The 21,907-nt window shown below is 38.1% G+C and overlaps 1 protein-coding gene across 9 annotated transcripts in view; it reads right to left on the bottom strand.

Annotated features, from left to right (window-relative positions):
* Positions 1 to 21,907, bottom strand: part of EPB41 (erythrocyte membrane protein band 4.1) — a 193,975-nt gene that overhangs the window by 96,165 nt on the left and 75,903 nt on the right. For all 9 annotated transcript variants that reach the window (XM_036745672.1, XM_036745677.1, XM_036745676.1 and 6 more), the window contains exons 3-5: positions 21,391 to 21,603; positions 8,409 to 8,513; positions 2,515 to 2,557 (exon numbers count right to left, since the gene is read on the bottom strand). In XM_036745672.1, the coding sequence (XP_036601567.1) occupies positions 2,515 to 2,557; positions 8,409 to 8,513; positions 21,391 to 21,603 (361 nt within the window). The remainder of the gene's footprint in view (positions 1 to 2,514; positions 2,558 to 8,408; positions 8,514 to 21,390; positions 21,604 to 21,907) is intronic.

The following is a 21,907-nucleotide window of genomic DNA, read 5'->3' as shown; positions in this document are numbered from 1 at the left end:
CCAAAGAGTTATTAAACTATTGACCCAGACTTGGTCTGTTTCTGAAGATAATTAGGGGAAAAGGAAAAGAATGTAAATGTTCTAAAATGTTTATACCAATTCTCTGTTTTTTTTTTCATTTTATTTTTAAGACATTTTCCCCTAGTTCCACGTAAAACAATTTTAACATTTTAACATTTAACATTCATTTTTTAAACTTTGAGTTCCAAATTCTCTCCTTTCCTTACCCTCCCCCCACAAAAGACAAGCAGTTTGATATAAGTTATACATGTGTAGTTGTACAAAACATATGCATAATAGTCATGCTGTGAAAAAAAACATAGACAAAAAACCCTCAAGAATAATGAAGAAAGTTGAAAAAATATCTGCTTCAATCTATATTCAGACATCAGTTCTTTTTCTGCGGATGGATAACATTTTTCATCATAAGTCAGTTGTCCTGGATCATTGTGTTGCTGAGAATAGCTAAGTCATTCACAGTTGATCATCTTACAATAATATTGTTACTTTGTACACAGTACATTTCACTTTGCATCAGCTCATGCAAGTCTTTCCAGGTTTTTCTAAGATCCTCCTGCTCATCATTTCTTATAGTACAATAGTATTCCATATTAATCACATACCATAACTTGTTCAGCCATTCCCTCGTTGATAGGCATCCCATCAATTTCTAATTCTTCAGCAGCTTTCTTTGTAATGGCAAAGAACTGGAAATTGCAGGGATGCCTATCAATGGGAGAATGGCTGAACAAATTGTGGTATATGATTGTGATGGAATATTATTGTGCTATAAGAAACGATGAGCTCAACGATTTTAGAAAAATAAGGAGACTTGCATGAAATAATGAAGAACTAAATGAACAGAACCAAGAGAACATTGTATGAAGTAACAACAATGAATAAGTTATTATCAATATTATTATAAATAAATATTATTACGAATAACCAAATTAACTATAAAGGACATATGAAGAAAGAAGCTATCTACATCCAGAGAAAGAACTGATAGATGAAGGGGATGGTTTCAGAAAAACCTAAGATTTATATGAACTAATACAAAGTGAAACTGGCAGAACCAGAAGAAAAATGTACACAGTAACAGCAATATTACAATAAACTGTGAAAGGCTGCTGCTCTGAACAACACAATGACCAACCACAGTTCCAAAGGACTTGATGAAAAATACTATTCACTTCCAGACAGAGAACTAATGAACTCAGAGTGCAGACTGAAGCATATATTTTTCCTTTATGTTTCCTTTTTTAGGGGGTACATGGCCAATAAGGAAATGTGGCTTCATATATATAATAAGTACATTTCTTGGCTTCTGGATAGGGGTAAATGGAGTAGGAAGGAGAGAGTTGGGAACTGGAAAAGAAAAAAAGATTTTAAAGGAAGAAAAAGGCATTCTTAAAAATGTTAAAAATTATAACCTCAAAATTCCCACCTTAGGAGCAACCAACTCTCATCTTTTATTTTGGTTTAATGATATATTTCCAATTTTTTTCCTCAGTTAAGTTTTTGTGAGTTTAAGTGCTACAGTCATGGATTTGTTTTTGTTTTTAAAGAAAAAACCAACAATTTAGATGATTTTCTTAGTAAGGGAACTCAATAACCAAGAAGGTACTCTTGCTGATGATTCCTCTAATCACTGCAAAATATTTCAACTTTCCTTTCTTAATGAGCTCTGCTGAGTAATACTGACATACATTTATCCTTTAATTGAAAAGGGCTGGATTGGTGTTTTTCACTGTATGTAATGAAAGTCAAAATGACCCAGAATGACATTCATTCAGGCTTGAATAACAAGCTTTTAAATGAAGATCAGGTATGGAGAGGTGCCAGCCCAAAGGAGTGTTTTGCCTACTTAAAAAAACAAATCACAAAAGCAACGGAAAAATAGACAAAATGGAAAATATTTTTAATAGGTAAATTAACCTCAGAAAATTAAGATAAAACTTAGTATTTGTGAGATTAGATTTAGAGCTACAAGAAACCTTAGAAATTATCTCGTTCCTAATGTCATGTCTTAAACCCTGAATTCAAATCCAGATCCTATAATTTCAAATCTATCACTCTTTTCATAATGCAGTTAACAATTCTTTGCATTTCTTAAAAGTGTCCTCTAAAATCACCTGATCCAAAATGTAATGGACAGATGACTCATACATTAGAAAACATTTCTGTTGACCCCCAACTCTTCATTGCACCAAGGAACTTGGGCTAAAAATACTGCTATTCGTTTCCTTTTTCAGACCTAGAAATATCTTCAGCGACAACCCCATGTCTGGGCAGATCTGGCCTATCTCCATATTTGCAATGATCCATCTCTATTACCTTGCTGTAGCTTCCCACTCATTGTACCCCCTGTTAAGGAAATGCCTACTTTGATGGCCTTGCCTCATTCTAAAAATGAGACATCAGGGATTTTAAAGTTACTCATGATTGGAGAAAATGTGATCTATCAAAAAGATTTAAGAAATACCACTGAGATGGATAATGATTCCTACTTACCATGAACTTGCTTTTTTATTTCTTTGGCAGAATCCAGCCAAGTCTGTACAAAACAAAAAAGAATAAAAACAGTTCATACGGAATTCTACAAATGTCTCACAGCAGAAAATACAAAGTAGAAAGTTATGTGGAAACACTCAACACTTTTGACCAGAGCTCCCATGTCAAACCTAGAGAAAAGAAGAGCATATTACCCTTAGCAAGGATCAATCTGAAATAACTGCTTCCCCTATAATTCAGGAACAAAGTACAGTGGGGTCAGCTAACTCTTTCTACTTCTCCACAGTGCAAGCAAGGCAAGATAAAAGTAGGGTTTCACTCTCATCCCAATTAATGTAATTATAAAAGTAATTTGATTGAATCAAAGTATGAAATAGGTGTGAATAAGTCCTTAATTAATGTGAGAGAATTATAATGCTTAAAGCAATGGATGAAGGCAAATGACACTACACAGGAAACATCTCATGAATAGCTTAAATAATCAAACATCTTCCTGGGCCTATATCTAAAACTAGCAGGCAGGCCATCAATTCCTTTCTCTACCCACCTCCCCTCCTTCCTTGCCACCCTGACATCTCACCTGAGAGACTACATCAGTAACAGACATCAATTTGGGTAAGATCAATAGTCACTAGGAGAAAGGCAGCTTTAAGGAGTGCAGCCTGTGATGGTGGAGAGAAGTGCTGACCATGGACTCTACAAAAACCGCCAACCTTCTGAGTGGGGCAGAGAACTACACCTAAGGGGAAACTCATGAGGACACAACAAAGGGAGAAACTGACTCCCAGGGCCAGGAGCTATAAGTTACCCTTAGCCCCAGGTGTTCAACACACATGACTCACTGCATTTGTTCTTTAAGTATGTGCTCACCATCTGTGGGACAATGTGTCCCAGACTTTCGAGATATGTGTTTTTGCAAGTACTATTTTTTATATCATCTTAACACTTCTGCTAAAAACAAATTAAGTCTGGCTGATTATTAATAGAAAGCAAATGGGGCAGGAGCTTGTGAAGGAAACTTGGGGTTACTCTTAGGATCCTATGTCTAGGAATCTTCATCTTACTAAAGAGAAAAATGAGGATCAGAGAAATTAAGATGATAATACTTGCCCTAGAGCTAGAAGAAACCTTAGAATCCAACAATCTAGTCCAAACCTTTCTTTTACCAATGAGGAAAATGAGGCTGAGAGAAATTAAATTACTTGCCCAAGGTAAAACTAGTAGTAAGTACCAGAAACAAGACTGGAACTCACCTCCTCTGACTATTCTTTCACTATACCCTGCTACCACACAAATAAAATAAGGTACATAGGAAGTACTTGGCAAACTATAAAATACTTATTAATTTAGTAAAGGAGAAGGGGAGCTTAGGCCTACTTTAGGATTTTATTTTTGTTTTTATTTTTTACTGTTGATATACTACTTTTGCTTGGATTTTTTTTCAGGGGGAGGTAGGAGGGAGAATCCATAATGTGTCTTTTCCCCCCAAGGAAAGTACTTACTTCACTCATAAGCGGATAATTCCAAGTAGGAATAAAAGCTAAGCAAGCAGCTGTTTAACTCCAATAATTTTGGTTCAAAGTAGCAATAAATCTTTCATGGGGACTATAGAAGTCAGCTACTGATTTCTTTCCCTCTCATCTAGCCAGAGTGATAGAGGCTTCTTCTCCATTATTACGCAAAAAGAGGAAAAAGAAACTAAGTGTGCCAATTACACTTTGAGGAAAATACAATGCAATTAACTTCTTACCCAGAACTGTCTCCAATGAATGTTACAAATAGAACACACACACGCAATTTTTAGGCAGGGAGTAACAAACACTAAGAACAGAGTCTTTCATATACCAAAGACTAGGGCCATCTCCTGGCCAGCCACCTTGCTCCTGGAATAGACACCATGCCCAGGGGGACTTAGCCCTTTCATTTCTATCAAAAACCAAACTAAGGGAGCCTGTTAATCACAGTGTCTGCAACCAATACTTTCCTAGTGGAATGGGAAAGGACAGGGAAGTAAATCTTAGGCAGGCTATGGCAACAGAAGGGAGAAACTGATTATTTTATGAAAGGCTGCTCCTAAAGTTTGGCACATCACCACACCAAGCTTTGGCCATTTTGTTGGAGAGGACTCATGGATTCGTTTTGGCTCCAAGCTTCAAAACCTCTCAAGGAAGCTGAGATGGGTTAGGTGAATTTTAGGGAAGGGCAGGGTCCTGCTTAGGCAAGTCTGATTGGTTTTCCTACCTTTGATAACAAGAAGACACTAATTAGCTAGAAATCTGGAAACTTCTATACAGGGAAGATGCTTGGCATAGAATATTCCATATATAAGGAGTTCCAGAAAACAGTCAGGTGGAAGAGAGAAAGTACTGTGCACAGGAGACAAGGCTAAGGCAAAGAAAGCATGTGAATGAAGGGAAAACAGACTATTCTGACAACAGGACAGAATCAAAAGGGCTACCAGGGAATTTAAATCCAAGTGAGGTGTATTTTTTTTGAAAGTACTTTAATGACTAAGTCACCAGATCCAGATGGACCAGGCCCAGAGTACTAAAAGAGCTGCTAGATAGGATTGCTGGGCTACTCTCCAGATCCTTTGGAAAACAACAAAAAACAAAGAGAAAATGGGAGCTGCTACAAGACTTGAGGAAAGAAAATATCACAAATGTAAAAATAGGGGGTGGTCATGTCTCGCCTCTATTTTATCCTTCTATACTAATATGTATACATGTTCTCTTGCTGATAGGAATGTTTTATTTTTGTATTTCTATCCTCAGTGCCCTGTACAGCGCCTGGCACACAGCTGGTGCCTAATAAATGCATGCTGAATGAAGTTATCAAGTGCAAGATGCAGTAATGTTTCAAATTTTAAGTGTTTCACAGCTGAGGATCTGACCTAAGTAAGGTCTAAAGGCCCAAAGTATCCATAAAAATGGTTACTTTAAAATAAGGAAACATTCTACTCAACATTTATCAAGCACCTGCTAGATTCAGAGCAATAACGTCTAGCTAGGTGCTAGCTATATAAAATAGCACCCTGCTTGCCCCGAAGGAGCTGATATTCTATTAGGGGGCATGTGACAACATGTCCACAAGCAAACATAACATGAGGTAGAATATGACGGGTACAAAGGAGAAATACAAAGTACTCTGGGAAAATCTGAGTAGGGACAGAATAACAATACTTTCATCTACAAGGAATAAAAAAACCAACAGCTTCACAGAGGAAGTAACAACCAAGCTAATGCTTCAAAGGTACAAAAGGATACTGAAAAGTAGAGATGAAGAGTAAGTACCATGTAGACGAAGGGGATTCCAGGTGAATGCACAGAGGTAGAAAATGGTAAGTGGAGTTCAGGCACAGTTATTAGTCCAGCTTGGCTGAAACAGAATGCTTGAAGAGAAGTAATGCAAAATCAGGATAAATATTTGGTTGGAGCCAAATGGTAAAGGGCCTTAAATATCAGGCCAAAGAATTTATATTTTATGCAAGAGGCACAAAGGAGCTACTGATGGCTACTGAGCAATGGGATGATATGGCCAGACCTGTGCCTTAAGAAGATTACGTTGGCAGTAGAGCGAAGGATGATGGACTGAAGAATCAAAAGACAGGAAAGTAGTCATAGGCTATTTTAATAATACAAGTCCAGAGGACCTGACCTAAGGTAGTATTAATATGGGTGAAAAAAATACAAAAGGAGAGATGTGAGAGATACTACATAGGCAAAATCAAAAGGACTTGGCAACAGATTGAAAATGAAGGTCAGGGAGAGGAAAAGAGAAGAGTCAAACAAGCCTCTGAAGTTTTCATCCAAGTAACTAGAAGTAAGTAAATTAGATCATGGATGTAAGATGGGAAAGAGGCACCTTTGGCAATGGACCAATCCAAAAAATAGGAAAATGGATGGGTTACTTTCTTTCTAAAAGGAGGTTACGGTTTTCCTTTTTGCTGTTATTGGAACTGAGACCCGATCAAAATAACCATGACTTGCCAAAGAGATACCTCACAGGAAGTTGGATGTTTTGCAATTTTTACATATTACCTTATGTATATATCTCTGGAGGTGAAATATTTTTCAACTTGCCTGGACAGTGTACACAAATTTTCAAAGGGAACATGCCCCGCCTTGGGAAGGGCTTTCCAGGAGGTAAAGAAGAAAGATCCTAATGATGTAAACGTATATTGAATGCATAAAATTTGAAAATTCTATTCTTTTAGTCCATACACTAAAACTTGCTCGCCTGAACACTGGGGATTTGCCCTTTTCTGCCCTCATTTTCTAAATTTCATCTTTCGTGCTTACTAGATTTATTAGTTCATTTTTCTAAATTTTAAAATGGCATATTCAGTTTGTTATCCTTACTTTTTCTGCTCTGTTACTGTATTTTGGGATATTATTTGTCCTCTCATGACTGTTTTTGCTACACTCTGGAAATTCTGGTACCACTATCTTGTCTTTCACATAGTTATTAATCATTTATTCTTAATGTTGTTGTTACTGATTCCTTCGTCGTTGTTTAGGATCTCCATTTGGCCTGTCTTTTACTTGTGCTCCCTATTTAAATTACTAGTTTATTGCATTATGGTCCATTTCTTATGTTTTACACTTACTTCTAATTTTTTTGCCTCAGAGTATGGTTTATTTTTGTAAAGACAACATATGATACTAAGAAATTTCTGTAATCGTCAATATTCCTGTTCAAAAGACATGATAAATCTTTTAGATATTTTCCTTTTTGATTATCTTTTTGTTATTCTTTCTGTTACTGTTTTTTCCCTGATATTCTTATCTAAAACTGAAATATCCTGCCACTATTGTATCACTGTATACGTCTGCCTGGAGGCAGTTAGGTAGTACCTAGTTCTTGGCCTGGAGTCAGGATGACCTAAATTCACAGACAGCCTTAAACATTTACTAGCTATGTTACCTTGGGCAAGTCACTTATCTCTTTTTGTCTCAGTTCTTTCAACTATAAAAAGGAGATCATAACAGCACCTACCTCCCAGGACTATTGTGGGAAACAAATGAGATAGTATTTGTAAAATACTTAGCATAGTACCTGGTACTTATTAAGCACGGGTGGTTAATAAATGCTTGTTTCCTTGCTTTCTTCAGACATGTAGACATTTGAAATACAGAAGTTTAATAGTGATATGTGTTTGTTGTCTACAATTCCTTTCAGCATAATGTATGTTGTGAATGCTTGCTCTGTCTGATAGCATTACTGCAACTCCTTACAAGCATTCTTAGTGTCGTAGACCATGCAGGAAGCTGAAATTGCTTTATCTCTTGCACATAATTCATATTTTGAAAAGGTTTGCGAGGCCATGAAAATTAGTAAAAATGTCTAGTTCTCTATCTTGTTGGTCATGTGACAGGAAATGGTGTGCATGTGTTTAATACATATATTAATTCAGGACCTGCCCTTTTAATTCATTCATTCCACAAATATTTATTTATTAAGTACCTACAAGGAACATTACACTGAGATTTGTTAGAGTTATATAAAGGCAAATGAAGACATGATCCTCAGTATGAAGGTACTTACACAATCTAGAAGAGGCAGATATAAGACACATCCAAATAAATATCTCATACTAATTTTGAATTATAAGTGTTTAAGAGAAGTCTAAAGTGTTATGAGATCAGATAGGAAAGAAGTCACTTCCAATTAAAAAATCGGGGAAGATTTCACATACCAGTATTTTCATAATAGCAATGAATAGTAACCCTGAGAACAGAAAATGACTGGGATATTAAAGAATTAAAAAATAATTTATAATAATATCATGCCTTCTTTGACTTTTGGGAATCAAGCACACATATATTTACATTAAATAATAAGTGAAAAAGACAACTTGTAAATATTTTCATATATTGTAGTCATCCCCTTACCTTGGAAGTTGCATTTTCCCATATGGCTAGACCGAAGTAGTCCTCTTCCAATAGATTGAGATGTTCACATACTCTCTTTATCAGATCTTGTCCTTTAGCATGTTTCTGCAAATACGTAACATTTAATACAATGTAAAATTCATATAATTCAATTAATATTTACTGAACTCCCATCATTTGCAAGACACTGTGTTAGGTACTTTGGGAAAACATGAGGATTACTTTTCTAGGTTTTCATGACACTGCTCTCTTCTGGGTCTTTTCTAATTTCTTCTTCTAAGTCTCATTGGACTGCAGTCTCCATCTAGAACATGTCCACTAACCACGGCTGTCCCCCCTGCTCTGTCTTGGCCTTATTCTTTTCTCCTTCTACCTTATTTCACTTAGTGATCTCATTGTCTCATGGATTCAATGATCGTCTCTATGGAGATATAATTTATCCAGCCCTAACCTCTTTCCACGTCCAAATGCCTACTGAACATTTCTACAACGTAACTCATTATTTTTCCTCCCTTCTTCACCAAACTTCCTTATTACCACTACTTCACACAGGCCCAAAACATAGTTGCCATTTTCAACTCATTATTGTCTCTCACTTGCCACATTCAATCTGTTGCTAAGTCTTATTTGTTTCTACCCTCATAACATCTTTCAGTTATGAGGCAGACACAGCAAAGAGAGTTCTAGACCTGGAGTCAGGAAGACACGAGTTTTACTTTAGACACTTACTAGCTATGTCATCCTGGACAATTACTTAACCTCAGTCTCTCTCAGTAAAATGGAGATAACGGTATGATAGCATCTACCTGCCAGGGTTGCTGTGGAGATAAAAGGAGGTAATATTTGTAAAGCGCTTTGCAAACCATAAAGTGCCATGTAACTGCTATCATCATCATCATCATCATCACCGTGTGCCCTTCTGTCCACTCAGACAGCCACTTAGGGTGATGCTTCTGGCCCATCATCTCTCACCCAGACTACTATAATAGCCTTCTAAGTGATCTCCCTGCCTCAATTTTCTCCACACTCCAATCTATCCTTCATTCATGGGCCAAAGTGATTTTCCTACCGTACAGATTTGAGCATGTCACCTTGAAGAAACACTGGTGGCTCCCTATTACCTTCACAATCAAATATCAAATCCTCTGCTGGCTTTCAAAGCCCTTTGACACCTGGCCCCTTCCCATCTTTCCGATTTTCTTCCTTTTTACTGCCCCCCCTTCCTGGCCTTCTTGCTGTTCCTTGAACAGGATACTCCATCTCACAGCTCCTGGCCTTTTCACTTGCTGTCCTCCAGGACCAGAATGCCTTGGCTCTACTTCCTGCCTTCCCTCACTTCCTTCAAAACTCAGGTCAAATTCTATTTTTGGCAAGAAGTCTTTCCAAGTCCACCCTACTGCTGGTATGCTCCCTCTGAGAATACCTCCCATTGACCCTGTATATATCTTTATGTACATGGCTATTTGCAAGTTGTGTCCCTCATTAAAATATGAGCTCTTTGAAGTCAGGGACGATATTTTTGCTTTTTTCTGCATCCCTTTAGCACAGTGCCTAGCACAGAGTAAATATTTAATAAATGCCTGTTGTTGATGACAGTGACATTATCCTTGTTCTGAAAGGAGGAGCTAGCTCCTCCAGGACTAAGGAAGAGTCCAACTAGGCTCTGCCCTAGTCAGACAAATGCTGGAGCATTTTGTTGTTAGTCTACCATCTTTCAGTCAACCAGATTTGCAGCACTGGTAGTAATGTCAATTCTGCACTCTCACTCAACCTAAATATCCAATCAGCTGCTAGAGCTTGTTGTTTCTATCTCTACAACATCCCTCTCTTAACTCCTCTAACATACACAGCATCTAGATCAGGCCCTCAACACCTCTTGCCTCTGAATATTTCTTCTTGGAATCTTTGGTTTTATTCAAGACTCAGCTCAAGCCCAACCTTTTACTTGAGAACTTTCTTGGTCCCCTCAACAACTAGTATCTTCCAACCCAAGGCTACTTCGTGTCTGTTTTACATGTTCCTACATAGGTGTGTTTCATCCTGCTGGGTAGAATATAAGCTTCTTCAAGGCAGGGTCTGATTTGCTTTTGTGTTTGTATATCCAGCACCTTTCATAATTCCTGGTACATGGTGGCTGCTTAAGAAATACTAGTGACTAATTTTAAAGCTTGAAAGCATCTAGAAGAGGGCATCCAGAATGGTGAAGGAATGAAAGACCAGACTACCTGAGTATGAGCTGCAGGTACCAAGGATATTTTGTCTGAAAAGACAAGACTTGGCCAGGTGGGGTGGGGGCAGGGGAGGAGGGGGTGTTGTGGAGGGGTATCAAGACTATCCTCAAAGGTCTGAAGAACTGTTATACAGAAACAGGATTTGTTTTCTTCTGTTTAGACCCAGAAGGCAGAACTAAGGTAGCAATTGCAAAGAAGCCAACCTAGGCCTAACATAAGGAAAAACTTAACAAAAATACAAAAAAGTAGAGTTGACTGCCTGAGGAGGTAGTGGTTTCTAACACATTGTAGTTTTATAAAGAAAGGTCAGATGATAATTTGTCAGGCATGCTGTAGAATTCTTGTTCAGATACAAGTTGAAATGGATGGCCACTAAAGTTCCTTCCAACTAAGATTATGTCATTACATGATAAAGCTTATATGCTAATAGAGAGAATAAAAATACATGATGCCATAAGTACACTACAAGGCAGAACATAGATGCCTTAAAAGGGAAAGGAACAAAGTGATACGCAGGTTCACAGGAGGGAAGAATCATATTCAGATATAAAGAGAGAGGGACCAACTGAATCAAGCCAACAACTATTTATTAAGCACCCACTAAGTGGCAGGCACTGTGCAAATTGCTGGGAACATTGTAATATTAAAAGGTAAAACTGGGCATAGACCAATATCTTACACCATATACCAAAATAAAGTCAAAATGGGTTCATGATTTAGGAGTAAAAGTTGATACTCTAAGTAATTTGGGAAAGCAAGGAATAGTTTACTTATCAGATTTGTGGAACAGTAAAGAATTCATGACCCAACAAGAGATAGAGAGCATTACAAAATGCAAAATGGATAATTTTGATTATGTCAAATTGAAATGTTTTTGTACAAAAAAAGCCAATGCAACAAGAATTAGGAGGGAAGCAGAAAATTGGGAGAAAATCTTTGCAACTAGTATCTCTGATAAAGGCCTCATCTCTAAAATATACAGGGAGCTGAGCCAAATATATAGGAATACAAGCCATTCCCCAATTGAGAAATGGTCAAAGGATATGAACAGGCAGTTTTCAGAGGAAGAAATTAAAGCCATCTACAGGCATATGGAAAAATGCTCTGGATCGCTGCTGATTAGAGAAATGCAAATCAAAACAACTCTTAGATACCACATCTCTCCTGTCAGATTGCCTAAAATAACAAATCAGGAGAATGATAAATGCTGGAAAGGATGTGGGGAATTTGGAACATTGTTGCATTGCTGGTGGAGTTGTGAGCTGATCCAGCCATTTTGGAGGGCAGTTTGGAACTATGCCCAAAGGGCTATAGAAATGTTCATACCCTTTGACCCAGCAATACCACTTCTAGGGTTGTATCCCAAAGAAATCACACAAGCGGGAAAAGGACCCATATGTACAAGAATATTTATAGCAGCTCTCTTTGTGGTAGCCAAGAATTGGAAATCAAAGGGATGCCCATCAATTGGGGAATGGCTGAACAAGCTGTGGTATATGAAGGTGATGGAATACTATTGTGCCATAAGAAATGGGGATGATGCAGACTTCATAACAACCTGGAAAAACCTACATGATATAATGCTGAGTGAGCGGAGCAGAGCCAGGAGAACGTTGTGCACAGCCACAGATATATGGATTCCGTGAGGACCAACCCTGACATACTGCGCTTTTCTCAGCAACCTAAGGGGCAAGGACAACTCCAGGGGACTCACGATGGAGAATGCTATCTTCATCGAGACAAAGAATTGCAAAGTTTGAATACAGACTGAGGCACACTACATGCTCGCCTTTTCTGCTTCTCTTTTGTTTTTGTTTTTGGGGTTGTTTTTTTTTTTTGGTTCTGTTTCTTCTTTCTCATGATTCATTCCATTGGTCAAAACTCTTCTCCACGACTTGACTAGTGCATAAATTAATTCAATGCGAAGTTATACATGACAGTTATATGAGACTTCATGCCGTCTTGGGGAGGGAGGGGGGAGGGAGGGGAGAAAAACTGGAACTCAAAACTATGTAGAACCGTGTGTGCTAAACTAAAAATAAATAAAGAAATTTATTAAAAAAATATTAAAAGGTAAGAGTAATTACCAAGTGAAACAGTATTATTGTGATAATAATGGGAATACAAAGGCCTAAAACAAAGCAAAAAAAACCCACCCCACCCCCCAAAAAACCCTAAGTCCCTGCTCTCAAGGAGCTCACAATCTCCTGGGGGAAAGGCAGGCAAACAGCTGTGTACAAACAAGATGTGTGTGTGTGTGTGTATGTATATATACATACATATATACATATATACACATTATATATATGTATACATGCATACATATATATATACACACACACATATATATATACACATACATACACACACACACACACACACACACACACACATATGAGATAAATTGGAGACAATCAAAGAGGTTAAGGTTTACCAAGGGAGGCCAGGGAAGCCAGGATCAGAAAAGACTTCAAGAAATCTGAGGTTGACCTTGAAGGACGGATAGGATAGATGAGAATAATAGGCAGAGAGGGGATGGGGTGGACACTCCTGGTAGAATGAAAAAGATGAATAACTGGCACACTGCCTCTACACTTAGCATCAAGTAATAACTCTTTCTCTTGGTAATTACTCTTACCTTTTAATATCAATTTAATTAATTAATTTAATATTAAGAGGTGAAAGACCAACAAGACCAACAACGCCAGCACACAGGAGGGCTGCTAGCACAGGTTCTTTGATCTGCTTTTCTAAGGAAAGAAACTTTAAGGGGTTTACAATCTTACTTTAATTAAACATACATATATCATTCACTTAGTTCAGGCGGAAAAGCCAGTACCCTGAACTTCAGAGAGTATACAAACAGAAATTACAAGCATACATTATAGAAACAGAACAAATAAACACAAGGCTTCTAACTGTCTAACTACAGCAATACATACAGTTACCAGGGAGAGAAGCATCAACACCTGGTTTTCAAAGCCAAGGAGCTCTGTGACGGCTACCCAGGGTCTTGTCTGGTCAAATCACACGACACTCTTCCAGTGAGTGAGAGCCCCAAAAAAAACACCAACCTTAGATCTTATATACCTTTCTCAGGGTCAGAGAGTATCATAACCAGGCAACTCAAACCCATGGAAACTAGGCTTTCTTGTTTCTTAAGCAGGTCATCAAAGACTATGGATTCAATCAAGAAACAAAGGCAAGACTCAAAGGCACTTGACTACCTCAGTGCTGAAAAGCACTCGAACAAAAAACAGCAAAAAGTCCCACTTTGCTTGCCATTACATTTGAAAGGCAAGACTCAAAGGTACTTGATTACCTTAGCATTCCAAAAGAGAAAACAGTAAAAAAATCCCACCTTTCTTACAATTATACTAACCCAGGACACAGATGGAAAACCCAAGCTCCATGTCATGCCACTATGAATGACTGTGCACAGCTGGCACAAAGTGACTTGGGAGTAGTGCCAGAATTAGAAAGTGTTGCTTTCTATAATGCAAAGGAGATATTATCCCCTTCCACTGTCTCTTCAATGCATGATTTCCCTGAGCAAGCTATGGGCTACTGTCTGTACAGCCACTGAATTAATTGGAAGCAGCTGTCTACATTGACAGCTAATTATGGTTGCTGAGATTCAGACTCCCTACTACCCATTATCTCAGAAAAAAAATGACTCAGGGTGCTGAGGCAGACTCTTAGCAATTCCTTCAATAACAGGCCAAATTCAACATAACATGCAGATGTGACCTATCTGAATGGCTCTCGTAGGGATTTTAAAGGTACTGTCTTAATGGTCTTTACCTAGGCTATTATACTGGAACTGATCATCTGACTAATTAGTAATATCAGAAGCAGTACTCAAACTGGGTTAAGCACCTGCTTTTTGAAGCCCACTTGTAAAATGGTACAAGATGGTTAACAATAAATCACCTTAAGTCTTTTCTTATATGGAATGGTTGTCTGAGAGGTGGGAGAAGAGATACAGGGAAAATTCAGGTGACACAAAAATTAAAAATCTCAATCAATTTTTTAAAAACAATAATCTTAGAAAGATGCATTTTAAAATGTAAAGATTAAATTACCAAAGTTATTATTCTCAGTTAGAATCAAAGTGGTATTTGTGTGTGTGTGCATGTATCTGTGTATGTATATATGTGTGTGCATATGTACATACATACACAAACACATATATACAAATATTTGAGTTTCTGACTAATCTCTGGCGCTAAGAATATAAACCTAACTAGCCTCAGATAGGCACAAGGGAAAGCTCACTGGCTAATGAGTCAGATAACCTGAGTTTTGGTCCTAGCTCTGTTATTAACTCTCTGATTCTGAACAAGGCACGTAACATTTTTAGCTTCAATCTCTGCATCTGTAAGATGAGGGGGTTTGATTAAATGATTTCTTAAGTCAATCTACAAGCTCCATTAACTTTGCTGAAAAAATTCTCCCTTCAATCCTGATTAGGTAATTTCTACAGGAACTCTTTACCAGAAGAAGTAATTTTATGTTACATATGCATGTTCTTATTTCAATGGTCCAGTTTACTTTTTGACTATTAATTCAAATCTCCATTAAAATTATCCTCCAATAGCTCTTGGTATGGAGAAGACCCTGGGCTCTGGAGAACTATACAAGTGACAGGTCCTACCCTAACAAGCAACAGAGACTTTGAGAAAAGAACTGGCAACAGCTTATGTAGCTGTCATCTGAGGACCAGCAAGCATAGGTTTGGACCTTCCTTCAGTGCCTGGGACCTTCTCACCTTGGAACATTCCTCAGCCACAAGGGTCCCTTTTCTCCTTGGTGAATTCCTCCCAGGGCCTCCATTCAGAGAAGGGGCCCAGGCTGGCCTTCATAAATTTCCCTTTCTTGGCTCTGCTTCTGACACTATGGAGTTCAACACCATGCTCCCCTGTAAGAGTATCTTCCTCCACAACAACACCACCACTATTCTTTTCCTGTTCCCTTTGGTGTGTTGTCTTTGCCTATTAGAATGTAAGTTCCTTTTGCTAGTATTTGTATCCCCATCACTTAGGACAGTGCCTGGCACACAGAAGGCACTTAATAAGTGACTGTTGCTGGCCTGCTTGGTTGCCTGGTAACAAATTTTTTCAGGTACAACCCATGTTGTACAAGCCCAACAAATTACTTCAACTCTCTGGGCCTCAGAATCCTCAGCTGTAAAACGAGAAGGCTGAACAAGATGACCTTTAAAGTTCCTTCTAGGCATAACCTTTCAACCATATGACCTACTAAGACAAAGACAGGCTGCAGTCTGCCCTGTGGGGTGGGAGTACCCACACCAATCATAGATCCTTGAAGTACTGATGCTAATTTATTTTTGGCCTTCGTAGAGTTACAAGATTTAGTCTTACAAATTTTTTCCCATTATCTATATTTTCACTCTGTTTCATGGATTACTATAACCAAAAACGTTAGCCAGCTTTCTGGTGATAAGATTAGCTAGACTGGCCAGCAAAGTTTTCATGGTTTTTCACTATTCTCAAATTTAGTCTTTCTAGTTTGCTAGTACTGGTCAGAGTTGGTGCTCCCCCTGAAAGGGCCATTAAGAGCCTAGGGTCATGTCCATACCATGATTAAGAATCAAAGTAGGATATTGGGGAAGGATTCACAAGTGACATGGAGTGATAACAAGGCCACAAATGTAGAGCTGGAAATACCTTTCCCAGATCATCTAGTCCAACTCCCTCATTTTTACAAATATCTAAGTTAAAAAAGGAAAATGATAAATGCTGGGTGGTCTGTAGGAAAATACTAAGGCAGTTTTGGTGGAGCTATGAATGGATTCAACCATTCTGTAAAGCAATTTGGAAGTATGCCCAAAAAGCTATTAAATTATAAATATCATCTGATCCAGTGCTATAATGACTAGTTTTATACCTACAAAGAGATTAAAGAGGAAAAAGACCCATAGATACAAAAAATATTTGTAGCAGCTCTTTTTGTGGTGTCAAAGAATTGGAAACTGAGGGGATACCTTTGACCTGAGGAGTGGCTAAACAAGTTATGGTATACAAACGTTATGGAATACTACTATGCTGTATACAATGATGAAGGGGATGGTATCAAAGAAGCCATATGAAGATTTGTATGAACTAATGCAGTATGAAGTGAGCAGAATGAGGAAAGATAAATTTATACAATAAAAGTACTGTAAAGACAAAGAACTTTGAAAGACTTAGGAACTCTGATTAATGGAATGACCAACTGTAATTCCAAAGGACTCATGAAGAAACCTGCTGAAAACTTCCAATAAGAGCTGAATGACTCAGAGCATATATTGAAGTATATTTTCTTTTCTTTCTTTCTTTCCTTTCTTTCTTTCCATCTTTCTTTTACATGACTAACATAGAGATCTGTTTTGTGTGACTACATATTTGCAATGAGTTTTGCTTTTCTTGCCTTCTCAATGGGTGGGGAAGGGGGAGAGGGAAAAGAATATGGAATTGAAAATAAAATAAAGCTGAATTTTAAAAAAGGATCCAGGCCAAGATGGTGGAGTAAAGGCAGGGATTTGCCTGAGCTCTCCCAAATTTCCCTCCAAACAACATTAAAACAACACCACAATACAAATTCTCAAGCGGCAGAACCAATAAAAGGAAAGGATGAAACAAATGTCTAGTCCAAGACAACTTAGAAGGTCAGCTGGAAAGGTCTGTTTCACTCAGGTGAGACTGGAGACAATCGAGTGCAGGCTGTGCCCAGGAAGCCAGCAGCAGGCCTTGGGGGCATGTGCATCAGTTGCTGGGCTTTCAGGCTAAAGATAGTAAGGGGACCAGAAAACTGGTCAGAAGAAGATTACAGGGGACCCTTTGCTGGCACTGGGGGCAGGACTCGGTTGCATTGCCCATACACAGCCCAGGTCATAGTCCCAGGGTAGGGAGGAGCACTAGCAGGAGCAGGGACACAGTCTCAAGGTGAAAAAGAAGGCTTGTGGTTGCTCAAAGACTAAGGCACAAGCCAGGAAAGCAGTGACCACACCTCTCCTTAGATCATACCACCTTGTAAGAACTGAAAACTTACAGACCTCCAGAATTAGCTCTGAAAACAGTGGCACAAAAAAATCTGAAGTTTGCAACACTACCCCTTCCTGGGAGAAGAGCCCAACTTTAACATAAAGTTAAAAGTCAAGAAATAGGCTGGAAAAATAAGCAAAAACAACGAAAAGGAACTTGGCCACAAAAAGTTACCATAATGACAGGGAATATCAAATCACAAATTCAGAAGACAACAATGTCAAAACAGCTACATCCAAAGCTTTAAAGACAAACATAAATTGGTTTCAGACCCACAAAGAATTCCCAGAAGAGCTCAAAAAGGATTTTAAAAATCAAATAAGAGAGGGTATAAGAAAAATTGGGAAAAGAAATGAGAGCAATGTAAGAAAATCATGAAAAAAATCAACACCTTGGTAAAGGAGGCATAAAAAATACTGAAGAAAATAACAACTAAAAAACAGACTAGACCAAATGGCAAAAAAGGCACAACGACAAGAAGAATGCCTCAAAAAGCAGAATTGGCCTAATAGAAAAGGAGGTGCAAAGGCTTGATGAAGAAAATAATTCCTTAAAAATCAGAATTGGACAAGTGGAAACTAATAAGTCCATGAGACATCAAGAAACAATAAAACAAAATAAAAAAAATAACCTAAAAATAGATTGAAGAGGGCTAATTTAAGAATTATTGGACTACCTGAAAGCCATGATAAAAAAAAATGCCTAAACATCATATTTCAAAAAATTATCAAGGAAAATTGCCCTGATATCCTAGAACCAGAAGGTAAAATAGAAACTGAAAGAATCCATCTACCACCTCCTGAAAGAGATCTCAAAATTAAAACTCTCAGGAATATTATAGCCAAATTCCAGAGCTCCCAGGTCAAAGAGAAAATACTACAAGCAGCCAGAAGGAAACAAATCAAATATCATGGAGCCACTGATAGGATAAAACAAGATTTAGCAGCTTCCAAATTTAATTGTCAAAGGGCTTGGAATATGATATTCTGGAGGGCAAAGGAGCTAGGATTACAACTAAGAATCACCTACCCAGCAAAACTGAGTATAATCCTTTGCAGGGGGTGGGAGGGGAGGAATAGATATTTAATGAGACAGAAGACTTTCAAACATTCCTGATGAAAAGACAAGAGCTGAATAACACTTGAACCTTACTCTCATTGGAACTGGCTCAAAAATAGAATAACATACATACTCAGTTGGGTATAAAAATCTATCTTACCCTTCAGGGAAGTAGGAGAGAAGGGGGATGAGAGAAAAAGGTAGGGGAGGGAGAGCTGTTAGAAGCAAAGGAGAATTGGGGGAGGGGGTGGTCAGAAGCAAAAGACTTTTGAGGAGGGACAAGGTGAAAGGGGCGGGGAGAGAGAGAGAGAAGGATAAATGGGGTGGGAAGTAGGATAGATGGAAATAAATAATTAGTAATCATAATTGCGAATTTGAATGGAAAGAACTCACCCATAAAATGGAAGCAGATGGGAGTGGATTACATGATCTGGACATAAAGAGTGATACCACAGGCAAACTGGGGTTATCATTTACCTGTCAGATCTGTAGATAAGGAAAGAATCTAGGACCAAACAAGAGATAGACAGCATTGTGGAATATAAAATGGATAATTTTGGTTGCATTAAATTGAAAAGTTTTTGCACAAGCAAAACCAATGCAGCCAAGATTAGAAGGAAAGCAGAAAACTACAGGAGGGCAGAGAGAACTTACAGGAAGTTCTTCTGATCAAGGCCTCATTTTTCAAATTCATAGAGAACTGAGTAAAATTTATAAGAATACAAGTCATTCCCCAATGGATAAGTGGTCAACAATCAAAGCTATCTATAGTCATATAAAATATTCTAAATCACTACTGATTAGAGAAATGAAAATTAAAACTCTAAGGTACCACCTGACACCTACCAGATTGGCTAATATGACAGAAAAGGAAAATGACAAATGTTGGAAGGGAAGCAGAAAAATTGGGACACTAATGCCCCGTTGGTGGAGTTATGAACTGATCCAACCATTCCGGAGGGCAATTTGGAACTATGCCAAAAGGGCTATAAAAATGTGCATACCCTTTGACCCAGCAACACCACTATTAGGTCTGCATCCCAAAGGGATTTTAAAAAAAAGGAGAAGGACTAAGATATACAAAAATATTTACAGCAGCTCTTTCTGAGGTGGCAAAGAATTAGAAATTAAGGGGATTCCCACCAATTAGGGAATGGCTGTGGTATATGAAGTGATGGAATATTGTGTTATAAGAAATTACAAGCAGGTCGATTTTAGGAAAAACTGGACTTACATGAACTGACGCAACATGAAGTGAGCAGAACCAGGAGAGCATTGTACACAGCAACAGCAATATTGTATGATGATTTACTGAGCTACTTCCTTCATTTTATAGATGGAGAAACTAAGACCCAAAGAATGTCCCTCTTCAAGTGACTTGAATATCTATCACATAAGTGGTAAGGGGAAGAGCCAGAATTTAAACTCAGGTCCTCACACTGCAATCTTTGTGCAGGATCCTTCCAATGTGTCCAATACCTTTTTGAAGCCACAGAGATTTTGTAAAATAACAAATTTAGGGAAAGACATAATTGGACTGTTCCCTTTTAACTTGTAGCAAATAACTGCATATACCTGAAGAATAAAAGTTCAAATAATCTAAGTCAGTTTAGTAAGTACTCAAGTAAAGATCAGGTGCTTCATTACATCAGCAAGTCTCTGTGTTAAAAAAATAATCTTCAGCAGCTGCAATGCTAGTCCAATATCCCTACTACCAAGTGAATAACAACACCTGAAAGGTTCAGAATCTGAAGAAAACTGAATCAGTAAATATCAGGATGCAATAAGAAAAGAGAGGCTTTCTCCATGAAGTAAGTATTTAAAAGTGTTTATACATCATGACTAACTTCTATGAACTTGATGATTTCATGCTATTTTATCAGTTAGGAATATTGACCATATCACTTAAGTTGACAGGGAAATAGTTTAGACTCAAAGGAGGAACTAAATGGCAAACTGCACAATATGTAAAAGGAAGATGGAGATAAAGGGCGATTTTCATTCACCCATAATTACACATTGTAAGCAGCTACACTGCAGTGGAGAAACGCAGGGTTTGGGAGTCTGAAGAGCTGGATTGGAATGCTGGCCCTGCCACTAACGAGGTGACTTCACTTCATCCCCTCTGAGTAGGATGACTTTATCTGTAAAATGTGAGCACTGGACTAGATGCTCTCTAAGTTGGTTTTAAGTGCCCAGTTTGGTGATAAGTTATTTTCTGAAAAGAGAACTAATCTGTGGGGAATTCCCACTTCTTTGCAAATGGGCTTTGATGTTTTATAGCAAGGGGCACCAACCTATAACCAAAGGGTACAAGTAAGACACATTTTGAAACAAGTCTGTTCCAATTTGAAAAGACATTTCCTCCTGATTGTACAGTCCAGTCACCTTGCCATCTAATCCCCTCATTTCAAAGTCCAATTTTATACAAGTCACTCAGCTGCCCCTACAACCAGCAGCAACTTGAATGAACATCTACCACAAATACATAGATCCTGGGAAGGTGATCTAGAGAGAAAAACTGCTTTGGCAGTACTCATTAGACAAGATCTTATGTTTAGGTAGAGGTTGTCTACTTAATCCTACAGCATGGCAGGATTTCTGGTAATAAGAACTGGAAAAGGAAAAGATAAGACAGACTCCCACCTCCACAACACATTCATAAACTGTGTCATCCAGCAAGGACACCTTGCAGTGCATGTTTCTGTGTCTTCTGACAGCTTTCTGGGAAGAACCAAGCTCTTTCTCAGTTTTTGGTTCCACGCTTTCTTTTTTCACTTCTGTGTTGGAGCCTTCTTCAAGTTCTTCTCCTTCCTTAGTTTCAAACTCTAGATCTTCTCCGTGTTCTTCCTGGGCAGGCTGTAGAACCACAACATAACCAAATCAGAAATCAAGATCTTTCATAAAACACATTGTACTCTTAATAAGAACAATGCTATGAAGAAAGCAAAAGACAATTGCAACAAGATACAAGATCATAACATTCAGGCTAAAAGAATCCATCCATCAGCAATTATGAAGCAAGCACTAGCTCTGTACCAGGCACTGCAAGGCAAAGACAAGAGGGAAGTAGTCCTAGCCTTGGAGGGGCTCATTCTAATGGGGGAGAGAGATTAACACACATTTATATAAGGATCTATGTAATGTACATAAAATGCATATG

This window comes from Trichosurus vulpecula, chromosome 2 (assembly GCF_011100635.1).
Source record: "Trichosurus vulpecula isolate mTriVul1 chromosome 2, mTriVul1.pri, whole genome shotgun sequence".
NCBI lineage: Eukaryota > Metazoa > Chordata > Mammalia > Diprotodontia > Phalangeridae > Trichosurus > Trichosurus vulpecula.
Note: the sequence above shows the minus strand (reverse complement) of the source record. Positions and strands in the feature narration are given on the sequence as shown.